The sequence below is a fragment of the Prionailurus viverrinus genome, chromosome A1 (genome assembly GCF_022837055.1).
Source record: "Prionailurus viverrinus isolate Anna chromosome A1, UM_Priviv_1.0, whole genome shotgun sequence".
NCBI lineage: Eukaryota > Metazoa > Chordata > Mammalia > Carnivora > Felidae > Prionailurus > Prionailurus viverrinus.
Window position 1 is genome coordinate 88,571,243 of NC_062561.1, and position 24,539 is coordinate 88,595,781.

The 24,539-nt window shown below is 42.9% G+C and overlaps 1 protein-coding gene across 1 annotated transcript; it reads right to left on the minus strand.

The window, feature by feature from the left end:
* Positions 1-12,189: 12,189 nt before the first annotated feature.
* PRSS38 (serine protease 38) lies at positions 12,190-24,314 on the minus strand. The gene is made up of 5 exons (XM_047873654.1): positions 24,111-24,314; positions 23,507-23,669; positions 22,678-22,949; positions 12,877-13,019; positions 12,190-12,444 (listed from the first exon to the last, which is right to left on the minus strand). The coding sequence occupies exons 1-5, from the start codon at positions 24,268-24,270 to the stop codon at positions 12,190-12,192; spliced, it is 993 nt and encodes a 330-aa protein (XP_047729610.1). The 5' UTR covers positions 24,271-24,314.
* Between the last annotated feature and the right edge of the window lie 225 nt (positions 24,315-24,539).

The following is a 24,539-nucleotide window of genomic DNA, read 5'->3' on the forward strand; positions in this document are numbered from 1 at the left end:
CTGTCTGGGTTTGGAATCAAGATAATGTTGGCCTTATAGAATGAGTTTGGAAATTTTCCTTCCATTTCTATTTTTTGGAACAGCTTCAAGAGAATAGGTGTTAACTCTTCCTTAAATGTTTGGTAGAATTCCCCTGGAAAGCCATTTGGCTCTGGACTCTTGTTTTTTTGGGAGATTTTTGATTACTAATTCAATTTCTGTACTGGTTATGGGTCTGTTCAAATTTTCTATTTCTTCCTGTTTCAGTTTTGGTAGTGTATATGTTTCTAGGAATTTGTCCATTTCTTCCAGATTGCCCATTTTATTGGCATATATTTGCTCATAATATTCTCTTATTATTGCTTTTTTTTCCTGCTGTTTTGGTTGTGATCTCTCCTCTTTCATTCTTGATTTTATTTATTTGGGTCCTTTCCTTTTTCTTTTTGGTCAAACTGGCTACTGGTTTATCAAGTTTGTTAATTCTTTCAAGGAACCAGCTTCTGATTTCATTGATCTGTTCTGTTTTTGTTGTTGTTATTTGTTTTGTTTTGATAGCATTAATTTCTGTTCTAATCTTTATTATTTCCTGTCTTCTTCTGGCTTTGGGTTTTATTTGCTGTTCTTTTTCCAGCTTTTTAAGGCATAAAGTTAGGTTGTATATCTGAGATCTTTCTTCCTTCTGTAGGAAGGCCTGGATTGCTATATACTTTCCTCTTAAGACTGCCTTTGCTGCATCCCAGAGGTTTTGGGTTGTGGTGTTATCATTTTCATTGACTTCCATATACTTTTTAATTTCCTCTTTAACTGCTTGGTTAGCTCATTCATTCTTTAGTAGGATGTTCTTCAGTCTCCAAGTATTTGTTACTCTTCCAAATTTTTTCTTGTGGTTGATTTCGAGTTTCATAGCGTTGTGGGCTGAAAATATGCACAGCATGATCTTGATCTTTTTGTACTTGCTGAGGGCTGATTTGTGTCGCAGTATATAGTCTATTCTAGAGAATGTTTGCTGTGCACTGGAGAAGAATGTATATTCTGCTGCTTTAGGATGAAATGTTCTGAATATATGTTAAGTCCATCTGGTCCAGTGTGTCATTCAAAGTCATTGTTTCCTTCTTAATTTTTTGATTAAATGATCTGTCCATTGCTGTGAGTGGGGTGTTGAAGTCTCCTACTATTATGGTATTACTATCAATGAGTTTCTTTATGTTTGTGATTAACTGATTTATATATTTGGGAGCTCTCACATTTGGCACATAAATGTTTACAATTGTTAGGTATTCTTGGTGGATAGACCCCTTGATTATGACACAATGCCCTTCTGTATCTCTTGATACAGTCTTTATTTTAAAATCTAGATTGTATGATAGAAGTATGGCAACTCTGGCTTTCTTTTGTTGACCACTGGCATGATAGATGGTTCTCCATCCCCTTATTTTCAACCTGAAGATGTCTTTAGGTCTAAAGTGGGTACAAGAGACTCATTTTAGACCTAAAACTACCTGCATGTTGAAAGAGAGGGAGTGAAGAAACATTTATCATGCAAAGGGATGTCAAAAGACAGCCAGGGTAACAATAATTATATCATACAAAATAGACTTTAAAACGAAGAGTGTAACAAGAGACAAAGAAGGGTATTATATAATAATAAAGGGGAGAATCCAACAAGATCTGACAATTGTAAATATTTATGCCACTGATTTGTAATACCCAAGTATATAAAATAATACCAAACATAAAAGAACTCATTGATAATAATACAATAGTAGTAGAGGACTTTAACACCCCACTTACAACAATGGACAGATCATCTAAGCAGAAAATCAACAAGGAAACAATGGATTTGAATGACATACTGGACCAGATGGAATTAATATATTGAGAACATTCCATTCATCCTAAAGCAGCAGAATACACATTCTTTCCAAGTGCACATGGGACATTCTCCAGAATGGATCACATAGTAGGTCTCAAATCAGCCCTCAAAAAGATTGAAATCATGCCCTGCATCTTTTCTGACCACAACACTCTCAAAATTGAAGTCAAGCAGAAAGAAAAAAAATCTCGAAAGACCAAAAACACAAGGTTAAACAATGTGCTGCTAAATAATGAATGTGTCGACCAGGAAATAAAAGAAGAAATAAAAAGTACACAGAAACAAATGAATATGAAAACACAGTGTTCCAAAACCTTTGGGATGCAGCAAGGGTGATCTTAAGAGGGGCGTATATAGCAATACAGGTCTACCTCAAAAAGCAAGAAAAATCTCAAATATGAAACCTAACCTTATACCTAGTCGAACTTGAAAAAGAATCACAAATGAAGCCTAAAACCAGCAGAAGGAAGGAAATAATAAACATTAGAGCAGACACATGATATGGAAACTAAAACAACAGGAAAACAATACTAGAACAGATCAATGAAACCAGCAGCTGGTTCTTTCAAAAAATTAATAAAATTGATAAACCTCTAGCAGACTCAACAAAAAGAAAAGAGAAAGGACCCAAATAAATAAAATCATAAAGGAGACAGGAGAAATAACAAACAACACAGAACTATAAACAGAAAATATTATGAAAAACTATATGCCAACAAGTTGGGCAACCTGTAAGGAATGGATAAATTCCTAGAAACATATAAATAACCAAAACTGAAATGGGAAGATACAAAACTTGAGGAGACCAATAACCAGAAAATAAATTGAATCAGTAACAAAAAAATCTCCCAATAAATAAAAGTCCAGGGCCAGATGGTTTCCCAGGTGAATTATAACAGGGATTTAAAGAAGAATTAATACAATTGTCTTCTTAAACGATTCCAAAAAGTAGAAAATGAAAGAAACTTCCAAATTCATTTTATGAAGCCAGCATTACCCTGACACAAAACCAGATAAAGACTCCATTAAAAAAGAATTACAGGCCAATATCCCTGATGAACACAGAGGCAAAAATTCTCCATAAAATGCTAGAAGATTGAATCCAACCATACATTAAAAAATCATTCGCTGTGATCAAGTGGGATTTATTCCTGGGTTGGAAACATGGTTCAACATTAGCAAATCACTCAGTGTGATAAACCGCATTGATAAAAGCAAGGATAAAAACCACAGGATCCTTTCAATAGATGAAGAAAGAGCCTTTGACAAAGTACAACATCCATTCATGATAAAAAAAAAAAAAAAACCTCAACAAAGTACGTTTAGAGGAAATATACCTAACATAATAAAGGCCATCTAGCTAACATCACCCTCAATGAGAAAAAACCGAGAGCCTTTCCTCTACAGTCAGGAACAAGCCAAGGATATCCACTCTCATCACTGTTATTTAACATAGTACTCGAAGTCCTAGCCTCAGCAGACAACAAAAAGAAATAAAAGACATCCAAGTCAGCAAGGAAGAAGTCAAACTTTCAGTATTGCAGATGACATAATACTATGTAAAGAAAACCTGAAACACTCCACCAAAAAACTGCTAGAACTGATAAACAAGTTGAGTAAAGTCACAGGATACAAAATCAATGTACAGCAGTCTGTTGCATTTCTATACACCAATAATGAAGCAGCAGAAAGAGAAATTAAGGAATCAATCCTATTTACAATTATACCAAAACATTAAGATATTTAGGAATAAACCTTATGAAAGAGGTAAAAATATCTGTGCTCTGAGAACTATAACACTGATGAAAGAAATGGAAGATGACACAAAGAAATGGGAAAACATTTCTTGCTCATGAAAGAATATATATAGTTAAAATGTCTATACTTCTCAAAGAACCAACACTAATCCTTCTTAAACTCTTCCTAAAATTTGAAGAGGGAACACGCCCAAACTCATTCTTGAGGTCAGCATCACCCTGATTCCAAATTCAGACAATGGGTTTTTCCCCACAAAACAACAGTATCCCTCATAAATACTGATGCAAAAATCATCAAAAAAAATAGCAAAATTAATTCAATAGCACATGAAAAGGATTATACAACATGACCAAGTGAGATTTATTCCTGGAATGCAAAGATAGCTCAACATTCAAAAACCAATCAATGTGGGGTGCGTGGGTGGCTCAGTCGGTTGGGTGTCCAACTTCAGCTTAGGTCATGATCTCACCACTCGTGAGTTGGAGCCTTGCACTGGGCTTTGTGCTGACAGCTCAGATTCTGTGTCTCTGTCTCTCTCTGCCCCTCCTACCCCTTCTCTCTCAAAAATAAATAATCATTAAAAATGTTTTTAAAAATCAATCAATGTAATAATGACATTAACAGAATGTGGATGAAAGCCACATGATTATCTCGGTGCAGAAAAGCTTTTGACAAAATCCAACACCCTTTTAAGGTAAAAACATTCAACAAGTTAGGAATAGAAGGGAGCTTCATTGGGTGGCTGGGTGGCTCAGTTGGTTAAGTGTACAACTCTGGATTTTGGCTCAGGTCATGATCTCAGTTTGTGAAATTGAACCCTGTGTCGTGTTCCATGCCAATTGCTGGCAATGCAGAGCCTGCTTGGGATTCTCTCTCTCCTTTTGTCTCTGCCCCTCCCCTACTTGTGCTCTCTTCATCTCTCTCAAAATAAACAAACTTAAAAAAAAAAGAAGGGAACTGCCAAAAAAGGGCCATATGATAAACCCAAGCAAACATACTCAATGGTGAAAGACTGAAAGCAGTTCATCTAAGATCAGGAACAAAACAAGGATACCCACTTTTGCCACTTCTATTCTAAGCTTATGCTGGAAGTCCTGGCCAGGGAAGTTAGCTAGAAAAGAAAAGGTATCTAAAGTGGAAAAGAAGAAATAAAATTATCTCTGCTCATAAACATGAATTTCTGTGTAGAGAATTTTAAAGATTCCACAAAAAACACTTATTAGAATACATGAATCAGGAAAGTTGCAAGAGACAAAACCAATAGAAATCATTCACGTTTATATACACTAACAATGAATAAAAAGGAAGTTAACAAAAACAATTCCATATACAATACTATCAAGAATAAAATACTTCAGGGGCACCTGGGTGGCGCAGTCGGTTAAGCGTCCGACTTCAGCCAGGTCACGATCTCGCGGTCTGTGAGTTCGAGCCCCGCGTCAGGCTCTGGGCTGATGGCTCAGAGCCTGGAGCCTGTTTCCGATTCTGTGTCTCCCTCTCTCTCTGCCCCTCCCCCGTTCATGCTCTGTCTCTCTCTGTCCCAAAAATAAATAAAACGTTGAAAAAAAATTAAAAAAAGAAAAAAAGAAAAAAAAAGAATAAAATACTTCAAATTAACTTACCCTAGAGGTGGAAAACTTGTACACTGAAAAGCACACAACACTGCTGGAAGAAATTAAAGAAGTACCAATAAATGGAAAGGCATCCCATGCTCATGCACTGGGTGCATAATGTGGTTAAGTTGTAAATATGACCCAAAGCAATCTACGGACTCAACACCATCCCTATCAAAATTCCAATGGTATTGGTTGCAGAAATTAAAAATTCATCCCAAAATTCATATGGAGAAAAGCTTCCATGATATTGGTTTTGGTAATGCTTTCTTGGATATGACACCAAAAGCACATGAAACAAAAGCAAAAACAGACAAGAAGGAACTACATGAAACTTAAAAACTGTGCATCAAAGGACATAACCAACATAGTTGGAAACGTATAGAATGGGAAAAAATATTGGCAAATTATATATCTGGTAAGCAATTAATATCTAAAATATATAAAGAATTCCTATAATTCAACAACAAAGACACAAATAACCTTATTTTAAATATCAGCTAAAGACTTGAATAGACATTTCTCCAAAGATGATATACAAATGGCCAACAAGCACATGAAAAAATGCTCAACATAATTAGTCATTAGAGGAATGCAAATTAAAAATAATGAAGTGTTACCACACACCCATTAGAATGTCTACTATCAAAAAAATAGAAAACAACAATGTTGATAAGGATGTGGACAAATTGGAACCCTCATACACTGTTGGTATGAATGTAAAATGGTGCGGCTATGGTGGAAAACAGTATGGAAGTTCCCCCAAAATTTGTAAAACTACCCTATGACCCAGCAACTCCACTTCAGCGTATATACCCCCCAAAATTGAAGGTAGAGTCTTGAAGAGATATTGGCACATGCATGTTCATAGCAGCAATATTCACAATATCCAAGAGGTGGAAGCAACATGAATGTCCATTGGCGGATGGATGAATGGGGAGATGTGGTAAATACATTCAATGGAATATTATTCCACCCAAAAAAGTAAGGAAATTTTGACATATGCTACAACATGGATGAACCTTGAGAACACTGTGAAAAGAAGCTGGCCACAAAAGGACAAAGACAGTAGGATTCCACTTAAATGAGCCTAGAACAGTCACACTCATAGAAGTGGAACAGTAGAATGCGCATTTCTAGATGGGGAAGAGGCAATGGGGAGTTATTGTTTAATTGGCACAGAGTTTCAGTTTTGCAAGATGAAAATAGTTCTGGAGATGGATGGTACGAATGGCTGCACAACAGTGTGAATGTACTTAATGCCACTGAAATATACACTAAAAATGGTTAAAATGTTAAGTTTTATGTTGTGTGTGAGTTTGTTTCTCCACCAGAAAAAGAAAAATTAAAAGGACAGTCTACAGAATGGGAGAAAATATTTGAAAATTACATGTCTTATAATGGATTACTATCCAGAAGGTATAATGAGCTCCTACAACTCTACACCAAAAACCAAATGACCAAATCAAAAATGGGCAATAGGCTTGAACAGATATTTTTCCAAAGAAATGGCCATAAACACACGAAAATATGTCAACATCACTCATCATCAGAAATGCAAAACACGAGATACCACTCTACACACTTTAGAGTGGCTATTATAAAATAATCAGGGGGTGCCCAGGTGGCTCAGTTGGTTGATGTCCCACTCTTGATTTTGGCTCAGGTCATGATCCCACAGTCATGGGATTGAACCGTGCTTCGAGCTCCACACTGAATGTGGAGACTGCTTGGGATTCTCCCTCTCTTTCCACCTGGTCCCTGACTCATGCTCTCTCTCTCAATAAAATAAAATAAAATAAAATAAAATCGGAAAAGTACAGGTGCTGGCAAGGATGTGGAGAAATTGGACTCCTCGTGCACTGTTGTTGAGGACGTGAAATGGTCCAGCTGCCCAGGGAAAATAGTTTGGGTAGTTCGCCCCAAAACTAAATATAGAATTACCATATGACCCAATAATTGTACTTGTGGGCATATATACAAAAGAACTGAAAGCAGGACTCAAACAAATATTTGTATACAAATGTGCACAGTGGTATTTTCCTCAGTAGACAAGACGTGGAAGCAAACCAAATGTCCACCTGCAGATGAATGGATACAGGAAATGTAGCATATACATATACTGGAATATTATTTGCTCTGGAAAAGGAATTAAGTTCTGGTACACATTACATAGATGAACCCTGGAAATATGCTGAGTGACATAAGCCTGATGCAAAAGGACAGTGTGTCGTCGGACTTACATGGGGAGAGTAGAATAGGATAGTTCATGGTGACAGGACTTGGGATGGTAGTTGTCAGGGGCTGGGGGTGGCACACTGTATAGGAGTTATTGCTTAATGGAAGAAGGAAACATCCTGGACATGTATAGTGGTGATGGATGTCCAACAATGTAAATTCACTTAATGCCACTGAAGTCATTGTATGCTTAAAAATGGCTAAAATGGTAGGGGCACCTGGGTGGCTCAGTCAGTTGGGCGTCTGACTTTGGCTCAGGTCATGATCTCACAGTCTGTGAGTTTGAGTCCCACATCAGGCTCTGTGCTGACAGCTCAGAGCCTGGAGCCTGCTTCCGATTCCGTGTCTCCCTCTCTCTCTGCCCCTCCCCTTCTCATGTTCTGTCTCTCTCTGACTCAAAAATAAATAAAAACATTTTTAAAAATTTAAATTTAAAAAATGGCAAAAATGGTAAATGTTATGTAATGTGTATTTACCACAATTAAAAAAAACAGTTTAAAGACAAAACAGTAAGTGAAAATATTAGTCTTGGAGAACATAACCAAGACATCATAAAAGTTTGGCTCCAGAATTCTTTTTTTTTAACGTGAAATTTATGGTCAAATTGGTTTCCATACAATACCCAGTGCTCATCCCAACAGGTGCCCTTCTCAATACCCATCACCCACCCTCCCCTCCCTCCCACCCCCATCAACCCTCAGTTTATTCTCAGTTTTTAAGAGTCTCTTATGGTTTGGCTCCCTCCCTCTCTAACTTTTTTTTTTCCTTCCCAAAATTCTTTTAAACATTGGTTGGAGAAGCTTCTCAATGTATGTTCTCTGTAGATTCCCTGCGGATGTGACCGGAATGCCACCTGGATCACAAGTGCCTTCCCTGTACGGGGCCCTGCTATGGCCACCCTGTGGGCCCGCTAGCCCGTGGTCACCCCCACCTTTTCTCTTCCACCCCCGGCTGGAGTGTCTCGCCAGCCACTCGGCTCTTCTGTTGTCCCTTCCACACTCTCTCTACTGGTTATCCTATTTTCCTCGTGATTTCAACATCAGAGATTCTAGTTTCCATGGTGATGTCTTGAGAGGTTTTGTCTCTTTCAAGTCTTTTTGCATTTTTTCCAGTTTGCATTTTTGGCTCTTTTTTTTTTTTTTTTTTTTTTTTGTCCTCATTGCTGTTTTGACTAGGTTACTCCCTGCCTGTCATTATTGGAATTTTAGTCTGATTGAGAATACCAGGAAAGTGCACAGATTACCCTGAAACCAAGGCATTTAAGTTGCTGCCTGATTCTCATGAGTGATGCTCTGGGGCTCACTCAGTGAGGTGTGGGTGCTGTGTCCCTGGCACGCTCACTCCTGCAGCAGCCTCGCCAAGGCCTGTGCAGAGAGTGGCTAAGGGCCAAAGGCCGGCTGGCATTCTGGTCGGGACTTGCAGTCTTCTGCTCAATTGGTACGGCATTCAGCAGTGCTTCCAGCGATTCCATCCAAATGGGGACAGGTTATGTGTGGTGCTCTCTCTGTGCACACACTGCATTAGCAGGTGTATTCCTGGTAGCACAGAGCACACATCCTGACCTAAACCCTCGCTTGTAGACCTGCTTCTGGCTGGTGCCTCCAAGCAAGTTGCCCAGATGGCTAGCGATTACTCATCTCTTAGCGGGGAGCCTACTCCATGTAAAAAGGTCTCTTTAGCTGGGTCTCCAGGGGCCCTGGATGGCAAAGGAGGGTAACAGAGGACAGATAAAACATTCAAGTGATGCAGGCGCTAAAGGCCACAAAGATGCTCTGGCCCCGACTGCAGCTCTCTCAGCTTTTGCCAGAATACAGGGCCAATGACAGCGGATGAACCACTCAGGTCCCTCTTGTCACTGTGGGGCCTGACAGCACTCGGCACACTGCAGCACTCAGTGAATAGTTCCCGCATGCTACATGGGACGAATGTGGTTATGTTCAATCATTCTTAAATTCCTGGGATAAAGTGTACTTGGGTGGATGTACGCTGTTTCTGGGGCAAACTATTTGGCCATGCCAAATTGCAGTTTTGAAAACTTAATACCTCCAGCGACTTAAATTAACACATTAGTCATACACTGATTTCCCACATGTACTTGGGCCCCGTTTTGATTGTCTTATGCACAGACACACACTATCCCGTATCCATGGCCTGTTATAATGATGCAACATTTCAGTGTCTGCTGGGGTAATTCCCCCCATGTCACTGGCCTTCATATGTAGCTTTATTCCTCAGTGTTCTTTCTTCTGTTTTGATATAAACCTCAAAATCAACTATTTAGCTCCAGAAATACACACACATGTGCGCACACACACATGCCTGCATGCACACACACATGCACACACACTCATGCACACGTGCATGCACACACTAGGGTTGCTTTGCCTGAGAAAGATTGTGTTAACATTTGTTCAAATCTACTTTTTCTTGTTCTTTCTCCCTCCCCACCCCCCACAGGAGCATTTTAAACATTTCCTCATATGGACGTTCACATTTCTTGTTAAGGCTGTAGGTATCTTCTCTCTTTCGCCGCTACTGTAACAGGTGTCTTCCCTTCTGCTATGTCTCCTGGCCAGAACCTGTTCTGCTTTTGTCATGTTTTGTCTGGTGGCTTTACCGAGTATTCTTACCGTCTCTGGGAGTTGCACATTGTCCTCTTGTGTGCTCTGGATGTGCTCTAAGTTTTCTGACATAGTTTTAATGTCTCTTTCCTGCTTGCCCGGATGGTTCTCTTGCACAGCTGTGGCGGCTGCTGTTCCAGTGGTGTGAAGGGTCAGGAGACACAGGAGCGATGTTCCTGTGACCCAGCCTTAGCAGGAATGCACTGTTTCCCCACCAAGGAAAGGACGGCTTTTAGGCCAAGGCAGCGTGTACCTTACTAGCAATAGCTATCTTTACTTTCTTTCCTTTTATTTTTGGAAAATGGGTTTTGAATTTGTTAAAAGCCTCTTCATTAATATTAGTCTCATTAAGGAAGTAATTATGTGAATTACACCTATGGGGTCCTTGCATTCCTGGAGTAAATCCTACTTGATTACAACGCGCTATCTTAAAGTTGGATTCTGGCGGCTAGTCCTTCACCAGGACTTCTGAACTGTAAGCTGGACTGTGGCAGTCCCCTGCTTACGTGTGGTCAGGTGTGTTCACGCACGTGCACCACCAGGGTGAGTCTGGAAGCCTCTCCCCAGTCTGCGTGTGGGCTGCGTAGCAGCACAGGGATAGCCCTCAGCAGAAGGTTTGACAGGTTCCCAAGGAACCCTCAACCAAGGGCTTTTACATTCCTTCTGAAATGTCTCCACTTCTTCTCCAGACTTTGGCCTATTTTCACCTTCCATCTCTACTGTGGTTACCTTTGGTAAATTACTTTCTTTCTTTCTTTCTTTTTTTTTTTCAACGTTTATTTATTTTTGGGACAGAGAGAGACAGAGCATGAACGGGGGAAGGGCAGAGAGAGAGGGAGACACAGAATCGGAAACAGGCTCCAGGCTCTGAGCCATCAGCCCAGAGCCCGACGCGGGGCTCGAACTCACGGACCGCAAGATCGTGACCTGGCTGAAGTCGGACGCTCAACCGACTGCGCCACCCAGGCGCCCCAAATTACTTTCTTTCTAAAAAGTGAAATGTTTCATTTTAAAATTATTTACATAGAATTATACAATACCTTTTATGATTTCAGAGATTTTTTTCTTTAATATTTCCCCCTTGTCATTTCTTGTTTTGTGTATTTTTGCTCTCAGCTTATATCTTTTTTTTATAATTTTTTTATAGTTTTTTTTTTCAACATTTATTTATTTTTTTTTGGGACAGAGAGGGAGCATGAACGGGGGAGGGGCAGAGAGAGAGGGAGACACAGAATCGGAAACAGGCTCCAGGCTCTGAGCCATCAGCCCAGAGCCTGACGCGGGGCTCGAACTTACGGACCGCGAGATCGTGACCTGGCTGAAGTCGGACGCTTAACCGACTGCGCCACCCAGGCGCCCCAGCTTATATATTTTTTTAAATGTTTATTTATTTTTGAGAGAGAGAGCAAAAGAGAGAGAGAGAGACAGAGTGTGAGCAGGGGAGGGGCAGAGAGCAAGGGAGACACAGGATCCAAAGCAGGCTCCAGGCTCTGAGCTGTCAGCAGAGCCCAACGTGGGGCTCAAACCCACAAACCGCGAGATCATGACCTGAGCCAAAGTCTGGCACTTAACTGACTGAGCCACCCAGGGGCCCCAGCTTATATCTTCATGAAGTTAGTGACTTCTTACTTTTTGATTTTTTTTCCAAAACCAGATGTTTAGAATGTTAGTTTTGGTGTTTTCTTGGCATTTGGCCCCCTGATTTCTGTGTTCATCTTTTTAGTTCTTCCGAATGCCTACTCTCAGCTCACATCTTTCAATTTTCATATTGGAAATTTGGGTACTTAAAAACTCTTTGACACTGACAGGTCTGAGCATTTAAAACTCTGCTGGCTTTGGCTGCACCTGGATTCAATGTCCTGACACTGATGGCCGGCTGGCCTGTGCTTCTCCCCTTGCTGCCTGTCACCCTGATAAGGCCACTGAGTGCCAGGCGATATACACACTCTGTCTTCGTGAGGGGGCCTGTGCTCTGAGTGGACAGACGACATAGCACCTCTGGGATGCTCACTTGGTAAACATTTAATATCTTACCACATCTCAGCCCAGAGCACTGGGCCCTTTTGTGGTGAGATGTGGCCCCACATCTGGGCCTGGCCGGTGGCCCTCACAACATTAACAGGACAGCCAGCATGGTCACAGGGACACTGAAGGTGGCACATAGCATGGAGGAGAGGGTGGGGAGTGGCTGAAGAGGCAGGGGTGTGTGCTCTATATGATAATGGATCCACTTTGAGAAATAGGAGACCCGCGCATAAACTGCAGGATACATAGGGTATGTGCAGCCACGGCCCCAGCTCACCACTCCAACCTGCAACCAGGTGTGGTTGAATTCACAGACGAGTGGGCCGCCAGAGTCACCCTGGAAAAGAGAGGGGGTTCCTGTGAATGGGGAGTTCAGGGTCTGCAGCCTCCTGCATCCCACACACTCAGCCCCACTTTGCCGGTGCCAAGTTCTGCTGCAGGCGGGCTGTGCTCCAGGCACTGTCCTGCCAGTGGGGGTGGGGGTGGGGACGGTGCCATGGGGTGACAGACAGTGGGCAAGGCCCCGGGCAGACGTGGAGCCTGGGCTGTTCTGGCAGTGCTGGGGTCCACAGGGTGCTGAGTGCTAACTGGAGTCGCATAAGCCACCCAAGACTCCCGCCCAGCTGAAGGCCACATGGTGATGTGCTCCTGAGCCCTACAGGAGACAGGCCATCCGGGACCACCTCCCACTCCCGAAGTGCCCCCTGGCTCAAAGCAGGTGAACATCTGAGAGCCCCAGGCTTGGCCCCTGCCCCTCAGAGGGAAGCACCTCGCACACAGTCTTCATGTTCTTGATGTCCCCGGCACACAGCATGTCCATCATAATATATGACAGGTGTCCGTAGAGCAGCTGGCACAGGGGCAGTGAGATCAGGGGCATCTGTGCCTCCTGCAGCTTGTCTGAGGTGTGGCCTGTCAGAAAGGAGTGCAGGCCCAGTGAGGGGTCCCCAAGGCACCTGTGATCCTGGGGACCAGCTGGCTCACCCTGAGGCTCCTCCTGCTCCCGACCTCCTCATGGCTCCCTCTCTGCACTGGGGTGCCTGGTTTGCTAAGTGGGTATGAAATATATGTGTCACGTGAGTCTTTCTAAAGCAGTGGGAAGGGCCACACCACGTTCTAGCCTGTTCCCTCCCACTGCTGCAGCTAGGGACCAAACAAGCCTCTGTCAGCCCAGTCCCCAGGTGGCTGAGTGGAGGGCACTGTGTGCAAAATAAAGAACCTCTGGGTTTTGCCGGTGTCACCCCTGCATGCCTCAGTCTACCCTGATGGGCACAGTCATTGGTCCCAGAAACCTGTGCTCTCCTGGCCCATGTGTGAGAGGTTCCCATGGCTCTGGGCATCGCTCTGACTGAAGAAAAGCTGTTTGCACAGGCTGCAGACCCGTGCGACCCTGGTGTCAAAGGGGTGCCCATTTGGGGAAGGCACAGCACCCTCTGGGGGCACCTGGGGAACCACTTTTGGAGCTAGAGAAGGTGACCCAAAGCAGGAGTCAGCAGCGTTTGCGGTTGACGCTGGCTGCGCAGGCAGGGCAATGTCAGGAGAGGAGCCACGGACAAGGCAGGTGGTGCAAACGGGCACGCAGAGCAACAGAGCACCCACAAACCAGGGTTTGCAGTGCTGGAAGAGGCAGCCCAATAAAGTGCATCGGGAAATACGCTGGCTGTAAACCTCTCAGGGCCTCCACTGTGACCACGCAGGGCAACAAGGAGTGCACTTCTCTCCTGCCATAAGCAAGCAGCAATGTGTCTGCACAGGACACAACTGCTTTCCTACATTGTGGCTGTCCAGGGAACACATAGCAGATGAGGCAAGACCTCAAGGGACCCATGCCCCTCGGGTGGGGAATGTCCCCAGGTACCCGGGCAGCTGGAACCCCAAGGTGGACACCACAGAGAGGGTGTTGCAGAGAGAAGGAGGCCCAGAGGGCACAGAGTCTTGGCTCCCTCAGCTTGCTGCTGGGTCCTGAGCCGTGCATGCAGAGGGTACAGACAATCCCATGGGGAGGATGGGCAGAGGATGGTGGGGTGGACTCCACAGCCCCCAGAGCTCACAGGGGCCTGGGATACCAAGTTCCAGCCATCCCAGAGTGGAGAGTCTTGCTGACCACCCAGACAGTGGTGGAGACAGAGGACGTGTGGTGTAAGCTATCCATCACACTCTCACGGCCGCCACAGCCCCATGCAGCTGGTGGACGGAGGACCAAACTGATGAGCCTGGCAGAGCACAAGGGAAGAGGTGGAAGGAAGATGTGCATGGAAAGCGGTCAGCAATAATTTCAATGGCTTGTGTAGGTGTGGCCAGCACACCAGCTCAGAATGCTCGGAAGCCACAGGAGAGGTTTGCACTCACTAGTAGGTCTTTCCTCTAAGTCTCCACCGAGAGCCATGGGACAATACAGGAGACAGGGCAGGAGTCCAGAGAGAGAGCCCCTCCACGCAGGAGGCCAGGGGATGGCCAGCTGCCACAGGAGGACTGCAAGAGCACAGCTTGCTTCCTTTTTCACCTGTGGACCATGAACCTTCCATTGGTCGGGAGGACCAAAAGATACTCTTGTCCCAGGACACAGAGTCGAGTGCAGCTGCCCCAGGTGTGCCAGCAACTGTGCACAGAAGCCCATTTCCAATGGGCCCACAGCACTGCCAGAGACCAAGGCTGGACCAGGGCAACTCAGGGATCCTCCTCCCCAGCACCAGTTGCCCTCCAGAGGGTAGGCGACAACGTGCCACGGGTGTGCAGAGGTGCTGAGGTGAAAGGAGGAACAGGAACAGAGAGACACCCCAGGCCCCACATCCAGCAGCCACCACGGAGGGACCTGAGCCTCTGGTGCACTGAAGGCAGCCAGAGCAACAGCAGAACCTGCAACCCAGCTCAAATTCTCACCAGACTGCCCTGCCCTCGCCACCCCACTAATGACTCAGCAGAGAAGGGTCTATTCTGGGGCTCACAGGCTTCAGTTCTAAATGTTCTACAATGTCTGGCATTCAACAAAAATGTAACAGATACACATGCATGCACACACTCACACATGAACTCACACCCATGCACGTGCACCCCTCACCCCATATGCATACATGCACGTGCACACACCTGTACACACACATGCACACACACATGTACAAAGGCACACGTGTACACAGGGGGTGGTCTATGAATCTGTCCTTGTGCTAGAATCACATTGTCTTGATATCTATAACTTTACAGTATTTTGAAAGTGAGAACTGTGAGTCTGTCCAGCTTTGATCTTCTCCTCCAAGAGTGTGTTTTGGCTACATAGGGACCCTTCCAATTCCATATGAACTTAAGAATCAACTTTTCCATTTCTTCAGAAAAGGCACTGGACATGCAGGCCACTTTGGGTGGTGCTGACATTGTGACAATTTTGTCTTCTAACCCGTGAACACAAGCTGCCTTTCCATTTATTTAGGTCTTTCAAAACCCCCTCGGCAATGTTTTGTAGCACTTGGTTTACAGGTCTTCACCTCCTTGGCTGAGTTTACTAAAGGTAGCTTTTTTTTCAGATGATGTAGTATTATTTTCTTAATGTCATTTTGTGATTGTTCATGGAAGGCATATAGAAACTCAGTTAACTTTTGTGTGTGTTGATCTTTATCCTGCAACTTTGCTGAAATTGTTTCTTGTTTGTAGTGGTTGGTTTTATGTGTTGGTTTTTAGGATTACTTGGAATTTGGGTGACTTTTCTTTCTTTTTCTTGCCTAATTTAACTGTCTGAAGCTTCTGGTACAATACAAAATGTCAGCGGTGAGAGTGGCCTTCTTATCCTGCTCATGATTTTAGGCGTCAGTTGTCCACCTTTCTCTGCTGGGTAAGATACTGGCTGCAGGTTGTTCATAAATGTCCTTAGTCGTGCCAAGGAAGTACTCCCCTCTTCCTACTTTTTGACTGGCTTTTTTTTCTTCATGAAAGGACATTGGATCCAGTCAGAGGCTTTTCTGCATCACTTGAGCTGAACATATGGGTTCCCCCTTCATTCCTTTAATGTGGTGTGTTCTATTGGTTAATTTTTGCATGCTGAGCCTCCTTTGTATTCCTGGGACAAATAACACTTTGTTGAAGTGTATAATCCTTTTTTAATGTTTATTTATTTACTTTTTGAGGGAGAGAGAGAACTCAAGTGGGTGAGTAGGAGAGAGAGAGGGCAAGAGAAATCCCAAGCAGGCTCCGTGCTGTCAGCCCAGAACCTGATGCCAGGCACAAGCTCACGAACCATGAGATCATGACCTGAGTTGAAACCAAGAGTCAGACACTTAACCGACCAAGCCACCCAGATGCCTCAAAGTGTATAATCCTTTTAATATGCTGTTTTTTTTATTTTGATGACATAATGGTATGTATGTATGTATGTTTGTATGTATGTATGTATTATATAATTTATTGTCAAATTGGTTTCCATAAAACACCCAGTGCTCATCCCAACAGGTGCCCTCCTCAATGCCCATCACCCACTTTCCCCTCTCCCCCACCCTCCCATCAACCCTCAGTTTATTCTCAGTATTTAAGAGTCTCTTATGGTTTGCCTCCTACCCTATATGTAACTTTTTTTTCTCCTTCCCCTCCCCCGTGGTTTTCTGTTAAGTTTCTCAGGATCCACATAAGAGTGAAAACATGGTATCGGTCTTTCTCTGTATGACTTATTTCACTTAGCATAATACCCTCCAGTTCCATCCATGTTGCTGCAAAAGGCCAGGTTTTATTCTTTCTCATTGCCAAGTAGTATTCCATTGTATATATAAACCACACCTTCTGTATCCATTCGTCAGTTGATGGACATTTAGGCCTTTCCATAATTTGGCTATTGTTGACAGTGCTGCTATAAACATTGGGGTACAAGTGCCCCTATGCATCAGCACTCCTGTATCCCTTGGGTAAATTCCTAGCAGTGCTATTGCTGGCTCATCAGGTAGATCTATTTTTAATATTTTGAGGAAACTCCATACTGTTTTCCAGAGTGGCTGCACCAGTTTGCATTCCCACTAACAGTGCAACAGTTTCTCCACATCCCCTCCAGCATCTGTAGTTTCGTGATTTGTTCACTTTAGCCACTCTGACTGGCGAGAAGTGGTATCTCAGTGTGGTTTTGATTTGTATTTCCCTGATGAGAAGTGACATTGAGCATCTTTTCATGTACCTGTTGGCCATCTAGATGTCTTCTTTAGAGAAGTATCTATTCATGTCTTCTGCCCATTTCTTCACTGGATTATTTGTTTTCTGGGTGTAGAGTTTGGTGAGTTCTTTATAGATTTTGGATACTAGCCCTTTGTCTGATATGTCATTTGCAAATCTTTTCCCATTCCGTCAGTTGCCTTTTAGTTTTGTTGATTGTTTCCTTTGGAGTGCAGAAGCTATTTATCTGGATGTGGTCCCAATAGTTCATTTTTGCGTTTAATTCCCTTGCTTTTGGCGATGTGTCAAATAAGAAATTGCTGCTGCCTAGGTCAGAGAGATTTTTCTCCTGCTTTCTCCTCTAGGGCTTTGATGGTTTCCTGCCTCACATTCAGGTCCTGTATCCATTTTGAGTTTATTTTTGTGAATGGTGTAAGAAAGTGGTCTAGTTTCATTCTTCTGCATGTTGCTGTCCAGTTCTCCCAGCGCCATTTCTTAAAGACACTGTCTTTTTTCCATTGGATATTCTTTCCTGCTTTGTCAAAGATTAGTTGGCCATACATTTGTGGATCCAATTCTGGGGTCTCTATTTTCTTCCATTGGCCTATGTGTCTGTTTTTGTGCCAATATCATGCTGTCTTGATGATGACAGCTTTGTAGTAGAGGCTAATGTCTGGGATTGTGATGCCTCCCACTTTGGTCTTCTTCTTCAGTATTACTTTGGCTATTTGGGTTCCATACAAATTTTAGGATTGCCTGTTCTAGCTTCGAGAAGAATGCTGGTGCAATTTTGATTGGGATTGCATTGAATATATAGATTGCTTTGGTAGTGTTGACATTTTAACAATATTTATTCTTCCAATCCATGATCATACAAGGTTTTTCCATTTCTTTGTATCTTCTTCAATTTCCTTCATAAGCTTTCTATAGTTTTCAGCATACAGATCTTTTACATCTTTGATCAGGTTTATTCCTAGGTATTTTATGATTCTTGGTGTAATTGTGAATGGCATCAGTTTCTTTATTTCTCTTTCTGTTGCTTCATTATTGGTGTATAAAAATGTAACTGATCTCTGTACATTAATTTCGTATCCTGGACTTTGCTGAATTCATGTATCAGTTCTAGCAGACTTTTGGTGGAGTCTATCGGGTTTTCCTGTATAATATCAGGTCATCTGCAAAAAGTGAAAGCTTGACTTCATCTTTGCCAATTTTGATGCTTTTGATTTCCTTTTGTTGTCTGATTGCTGATGCTAGCACTTCCAACACTACGTTAAACAACAGCGGTGAGAGTGGGCATCCTTGTCGTGTTCCTGATCTCAGGGAAAAAGCTCTCCGTTTTTCCCCATTGAGGATGATATTAGCTGTAGGTTTTTCATAAATGGCTTTTATGATGTTTAAGTATGTTCCTTTTCTCCTGACTTTCTCGAGGGTTTTTATTAAGAAAGGATGCTGTATTTTGTCAACTGCTTTTTCTGCATCGATTGACAGGATCTTATGTTTCTTTTCTTTTCTTTTATTAATGTGATGTATCACATTGATTGATTTGCAAATGTTGAACCAGCTCTGCATCCCAGGAAAGAATCCCACTTGATCATGGTGAATAATTCTTTTTATATGCTGTTGAATTCGATTTGCTAATTCCTTATTGAGAATTTTTGCATCCATATTCATCAGGGATATTGGCCTGTAGTTCTCTTTTTTTGCTGGATCTCTGGTTTGGGAATCAAAGTAATGCTGGCTTCATAGAATGAGTCTGGAAGTTTTCCTTTCCTTTCTATTTTTTGGTACAGCTTGAGAAAGATAGGTATTATCTCTGCTTTAAATGTCTGGTGCAATTCCCCACAGAAGCCATCTGGTCCTGGACTCTTATTTGTTGGTAGATTTTTGATAACTGATTCAATTTCTTCACTAGTTATGGGTCTGTTCAAATTTTCTATTTCCTCCTGATTGAGTTTTGGAAGTGTGTGGGTGTTTAGGAATTTGTCTATTTCTTCCAGGTTGTCCAGTTGGCATATAAATGTTAAGTACTTCTTTTATAAAAGAATAAATGGCATATAATTTTTCATAGTATTCCCTGATAATTGCTTGTATTTCTGAGGTATTGGTTGTAATAATGCTATTTTCATTTGTGATTTTATCTATTTGGGTCATCTCCCTTTTCTTTTTGAGAAGCCTGACTAGAGGTTTATCAATTTTGTTTATGTTTTAAAAAAACCAAATCTTGGTTTCATTGATCTGCTCTACTGTGTTTTTAGATTCTGTATTGTTTATTTCTGCTCTGATCTTTATTATTTCTCTTCTTCTGCTGGGTTTGGGGTGTCTTTGCCATTCTGCTGCTATTTCCTTTAGGTGTGCTGTTAGATTTTGTATTTGGGATTTAATGTGCTGTTGAATTAAGTTTGTTGGTGTCTTGTTGAGGATTTTTACATCTACATTCACGAAGAATAGTGTCTCATACTTTTGTGTCTTGCTTTGGCATCAGTGTAATGTTGGCTCCATAGAATGATGTGAGTGTTCCCTTCTCTCCTATGTTTTTCAAATATCATTTGAGAAGAATTGCCATTAACTTTTCTTTAAATCTTTGGTAGTGTTCATCAGGGAGGCCACCTCGTCCTAGACTTTTATTGTTGAGAGGTTTGTGAATACCAACTTGCTTACTTGTTACACCTCACTTGGAGTTTTAAGTTTCTCTGGAGTCAGTTTTGGTAATTTTGGCATTTCTAGGAATTTTTCCCTTTCATGTATGTTATCAGACTTGTTGGCGTGGAGTTATGTCTAGTATTCTCTTAAAATCCTTTTATTTATGTGATGTCAGTAGTGGTGTTCTCAGTTTCATTTCTGTAGTCAGGCTAGCTAAAGCTTTGTTCATTTTGTTGGTCTTTTCACATAACTAACATTGGTCTTATTGACTATTTTTTTTTCTCATCTCTATTTAATTTTCTCTGCTTTCTAGTTATTGTCTGCTTTCTGCTAGCTTTGGTTTAGTTTGTTCTTCTTTTGTTTCTTAAGTTGTAAAGTGAAGTTATTTATCAGAGGTCTTTCTTCTTTATAAATGTTAAGTACTTCTTTTATAAAAGAATAAATGGCATAGCTATAATTTTTCCCCGTAGTACTGCTTTTGCTGCACCCCATACGTTGTTGCTGCACCCCATAGTATGTTGCATTTTAGTTCTTTTTTTATTTGTCTCTAAGTATTTTGTAATTTTCCTTGTGATTTTTTTCTTTGATCCATTTGTTATTTAACAATGTGCTGTTTACTTTTCATGGTTTTGTGAATTTTTCCATTTTCTTTATATTACTGATTTCTACTTCACCCTGTCTGGGTCAGAGAAGATATTTTGTAGGATATTTACCTTTAAGATATACTGGGACTTTGTTTGTGGCCTAATGTATGGTCTATCCTGAAAAATTTCACAAGTGCATTTGTGTGTGGCTGTTGTGGGGTGGGTGTCTATGTGTGTCTGCTACATCTAGTTGGTTCATTGTGATGTTCGAGTCCTCTCTTTCCTTCCTTATCTTCTGTCTGGTTGTTCAGTCTATTGTTGAGAGAGGCATATTGAAATATCCAACTATTACAGTAGAGCTGTCTAGTGCTCCTTTCAGTTCTGTCAGTTTTTGCTTCATATATTTTGATGGTTTGTCTTTAGGTGTGTAAATGCTTATAATTTTTATATCTTCCTGATGTGTAAACCTTTTATTCATCTATAATGTCCTTCTTTGTCTCTTGTAACTTTTTTTTAAGAGTCTATTTTATCTGGTAATAGTGTAGCCACCCTGTTCTCTTTTGGTCACTGCTTGCATGAATATATTTTTCTGTCCTTTCATTTTCAACTTGTTTGTGCCCTTGGATCTCAGGTGAGTTTCACAAACAGCACAGAATTGGATCATGTATTTTTATCCATTCTTCTAATCTCTGTCTTTTGATTGGAGAATTTAATTCATTTACATTTAAAGTAATTACTGATAAGGAGAGACTTACTTCTGTCATGGTGCTATTTGTTTTCTCTATGCCCTGTATCTTTTTGTCCATCATTTCTTGAATTACAGTCTTCTTTTGTGCTTAAACACTTTTTTTTCTGTAGTGAAATGTTTAAATTCCTTCTTCATTTCCTTTTGTGTATATTCTACAGATATTTTCTTTGTTACCATGGGAATTACATTGAACGTGATAAAGTTATAACTTTCTAATTTGAATTTCTAGCAGCCTAAATTCAGTAAATTTTTTTAATTAAGTAAAGCAGACATTAATCTTTCTTAACCTGGTATAAGATTAATCTAAAGTCTCCAGACCAGACCACAAATTTATAGCAAGTTATTAGAAGGATTTTCATTAAAATAGAAAATAAGAGAAGGAGACCTAGCATCATTGCAATAAGACCAAAAAATAAAAAAAATAAAAGATGAAAATATGGGAAAAGAAATGATGAAACAGTCATTATTTGGAAAAAAAAACCAGGATGTTTCTTTTCCAAATACTAAATTGACAAGGTATTAAAAGTGAGTTCTATAAGGTGGCTGGAAAAATTAATGTGCAAAAATCAATAGCTGTCACTAATCAGCAAATACAATTAAAAAAAAGTTTTCAGGGGCGCCTGGGTGGCTCAGTCAGTTAAGTGTTCAAGTTCAGCTCAGGTCATGATATTGCAGTTTGTGAGTTCAAGCCCCATGTTGGGCTCTGTGCTGACAGCTCGGAGCCTGGAGCCTGCTTCAGATTCTGTGTCTCCCCCTCTCTCTACCCCTTGCCCACTCATGCTTTGTCTCTCTTTCTCTCTCTCTTTCAAAAATTATAAATAAATGTTAAAAAAAGAAAATAAAATATTCAGTAACCATAAAAATTCTAAAGTACTCAGGTATAAACCTAGAAAGAAAATATGAGGCCATTATGGAGAAAACTAAAATAACTAATAGATTTTTAATTTTTTGATGTTTATTTTTATTTTTGAGACAAAGATGGTATGAGTGAGGGAGGGGCAGAAAGAGAGGTACAGAGGATCTGAAGAAAGCTCCAGGCTTTCTCCTGACAGCAGAGAGCTTGATGCGGGGCTTGAACTCACAAACTGTGAGATGACCTGGGCCAAAGTTGGATGCTTAACTGACTAAGCCACCCGGGTGCCCCCATTTTTAAAATAAGTTTAAAAAGATTGTTTATAAGTTGAATTTAGAATCTTAAGGAAAACTCTCTTTTGAAATCTGTATTTGTATTTTCAACATCCTAAATATACATTCTGTACTCAGAATCGATGTAACTCCTTCTCTGTAGACAACAAAGACAGCCAGGGATAACAAAACCGCACACTGACAAAGAAATAGTGATTGATGGGTGGGATTTCCAGTCTCCAGACACCTGCACTCCCATAACTGACAGAATTCATTCTTCTCTGTAGTGACACAGAGCTGTCATCCTACACAAGCTCCAATTAAGAGACTGACCCTTTAGTTCTCTTACCTTGTTGGGAGATGACTCCCCATCCTGTAGCCCAGCAAATGACATTCTGAAGGTTCACATCTGGGGGTGCAACGCAGACTGGGAGCACAGAGTCAGAAAACACAATGCGAGATTTCAGCTGCACCAGGGCAATGTCCCCTCCAATAGGGTGGTACACTTCATACGTAGGGTGAATGATCACCTTGTTCACCTCGAACCACTGGGTGTGATTGCCTGCAACCCTGAGGTCCACAAGGCCCACGTACATATCAAATGCTTCAGTGTTCTTCTCCCTGTGGGGACAGAGGACAGAGGCACAGTGGCTTGTGCAACTTGTACCTGGGAAGGGAAGTCTCCTAGGAGTTCACAGGCCTAGGGAAGCCTGGAGCATGGTGGCCTGGGTCTCCAGGTTCTCAGCCAGGATATGGAAAAGCAAACTCCTGCAGCACACTGGAATCCTGGTTGTCTAGGAAAACTGCCCCCAAAGAAGTCCTAAGCTGGGCCCATGGAGGATTCAGGGACTCATCATGACATGCTGCTCACTGTCAGCCCAGGAGGGTGAACTTAGGTGTGCAGTGAGTCGCCCATGAAGGTACGTCTTTCCTCACCTCTCCTGTGATGTTTCCTCTCACCTCTCATCCTATGGCGAGGCTCCACACCTGTCCCAAAGAGCCAATGGCCCCCAAGGAGCCCTAAGCCCTGTGAGAGGAGAGGCTGCCCTGGCTGGAACTGTGTGCTGGGCGCCACTCTCTCCCCCACTTCTGGGAAGTCCCAGCTGTAGGTAGCCCACGTGGTCAACCCCAGAGGCCCTGGACCTCCTAGGGAATGGCATCTGGTGCTGCCCACTCACTTCTGGAAGCAGTGGGCTGCCGACAGGATCCAGTACTCATCGATGATGGACCCTCCACAGACGTGGAAGCCTGCATAGTGCACGCTGACCTGCCATGGCCACTTCCTCTCTGGGACATCCACGCCCCCCACAATCTTCCCCTGTATGTAACGATGGCCACAGGCTGAGGAGAAAGGGACAGAGTCTGCAAGTTATCAGCGGTGGCAGGTGGATTGGGTTGGGGAGAAACACAGAGTGGCAGAGAGGTCCTGCCTCTGGGTGAGAAGGGAAAGGAAAGTTTGGGGAGGTCAGGAAGAGGGCAGGGAAAGGGAAAGACAGGGAGGGGTGAGGCATGAGAGGGAATGGGAGGGGAAGTTGGGGGGAGGGCCAAGGAAGGGAGGCCAGGGCAAGGGAGGGGATGAGAGTGAGGGTAGGAAAGGGAAGGCAGGTAAGGGAAGGTGCTGAGGGGCGGAGAGGTGCGGGAAGGGCGTGAAAGGAGGATAGGAGCAGGGAGGGGCTGGGAGGGGCGGAGAGGGGCAGAGAGGGGTGGTCCTCCACCGCACGGAAAAAGAAGCCCCGAAATCGCCCCTAGGACCCCTTCAACTTGGGCTGGGAAGGGTCCTACCCACGTCTCGGTTCAAGGAGACACCCTCGATCCTGGGGTGTCTGTGGGCTATGGCTGCAACTTGGGTGGGGGGCAGGAGGAGCAGGAGCAGGATGAGGCCGGGGGCTGCAGGCACCGAGGCTCCAAGCACAGCATGAGGGACAGATGGCCGGGAAGCCATGAGGTGGGAGGGTCCCAGGGGTTCAAGGGCAGGACCTCGTCCGACTTGCAACCCTGCTGGGGCATGCGACGCCAGGAAGATGTGAGGGCACCGCAGCTCCTCGGCGCAGAGCACGTGACAGCACAGAACACGTGAGGGCACCGCAGCTCCTCGGCGCAGAGCACGTGACAGCACAGAACACGTGAGGGCACCGCAGCTCCTCGGCGCAGAGCACGTGACAGCACAGAACACGTGAGGGCACCGCAGCGCCTCAGCGTGGGGCATGTAAC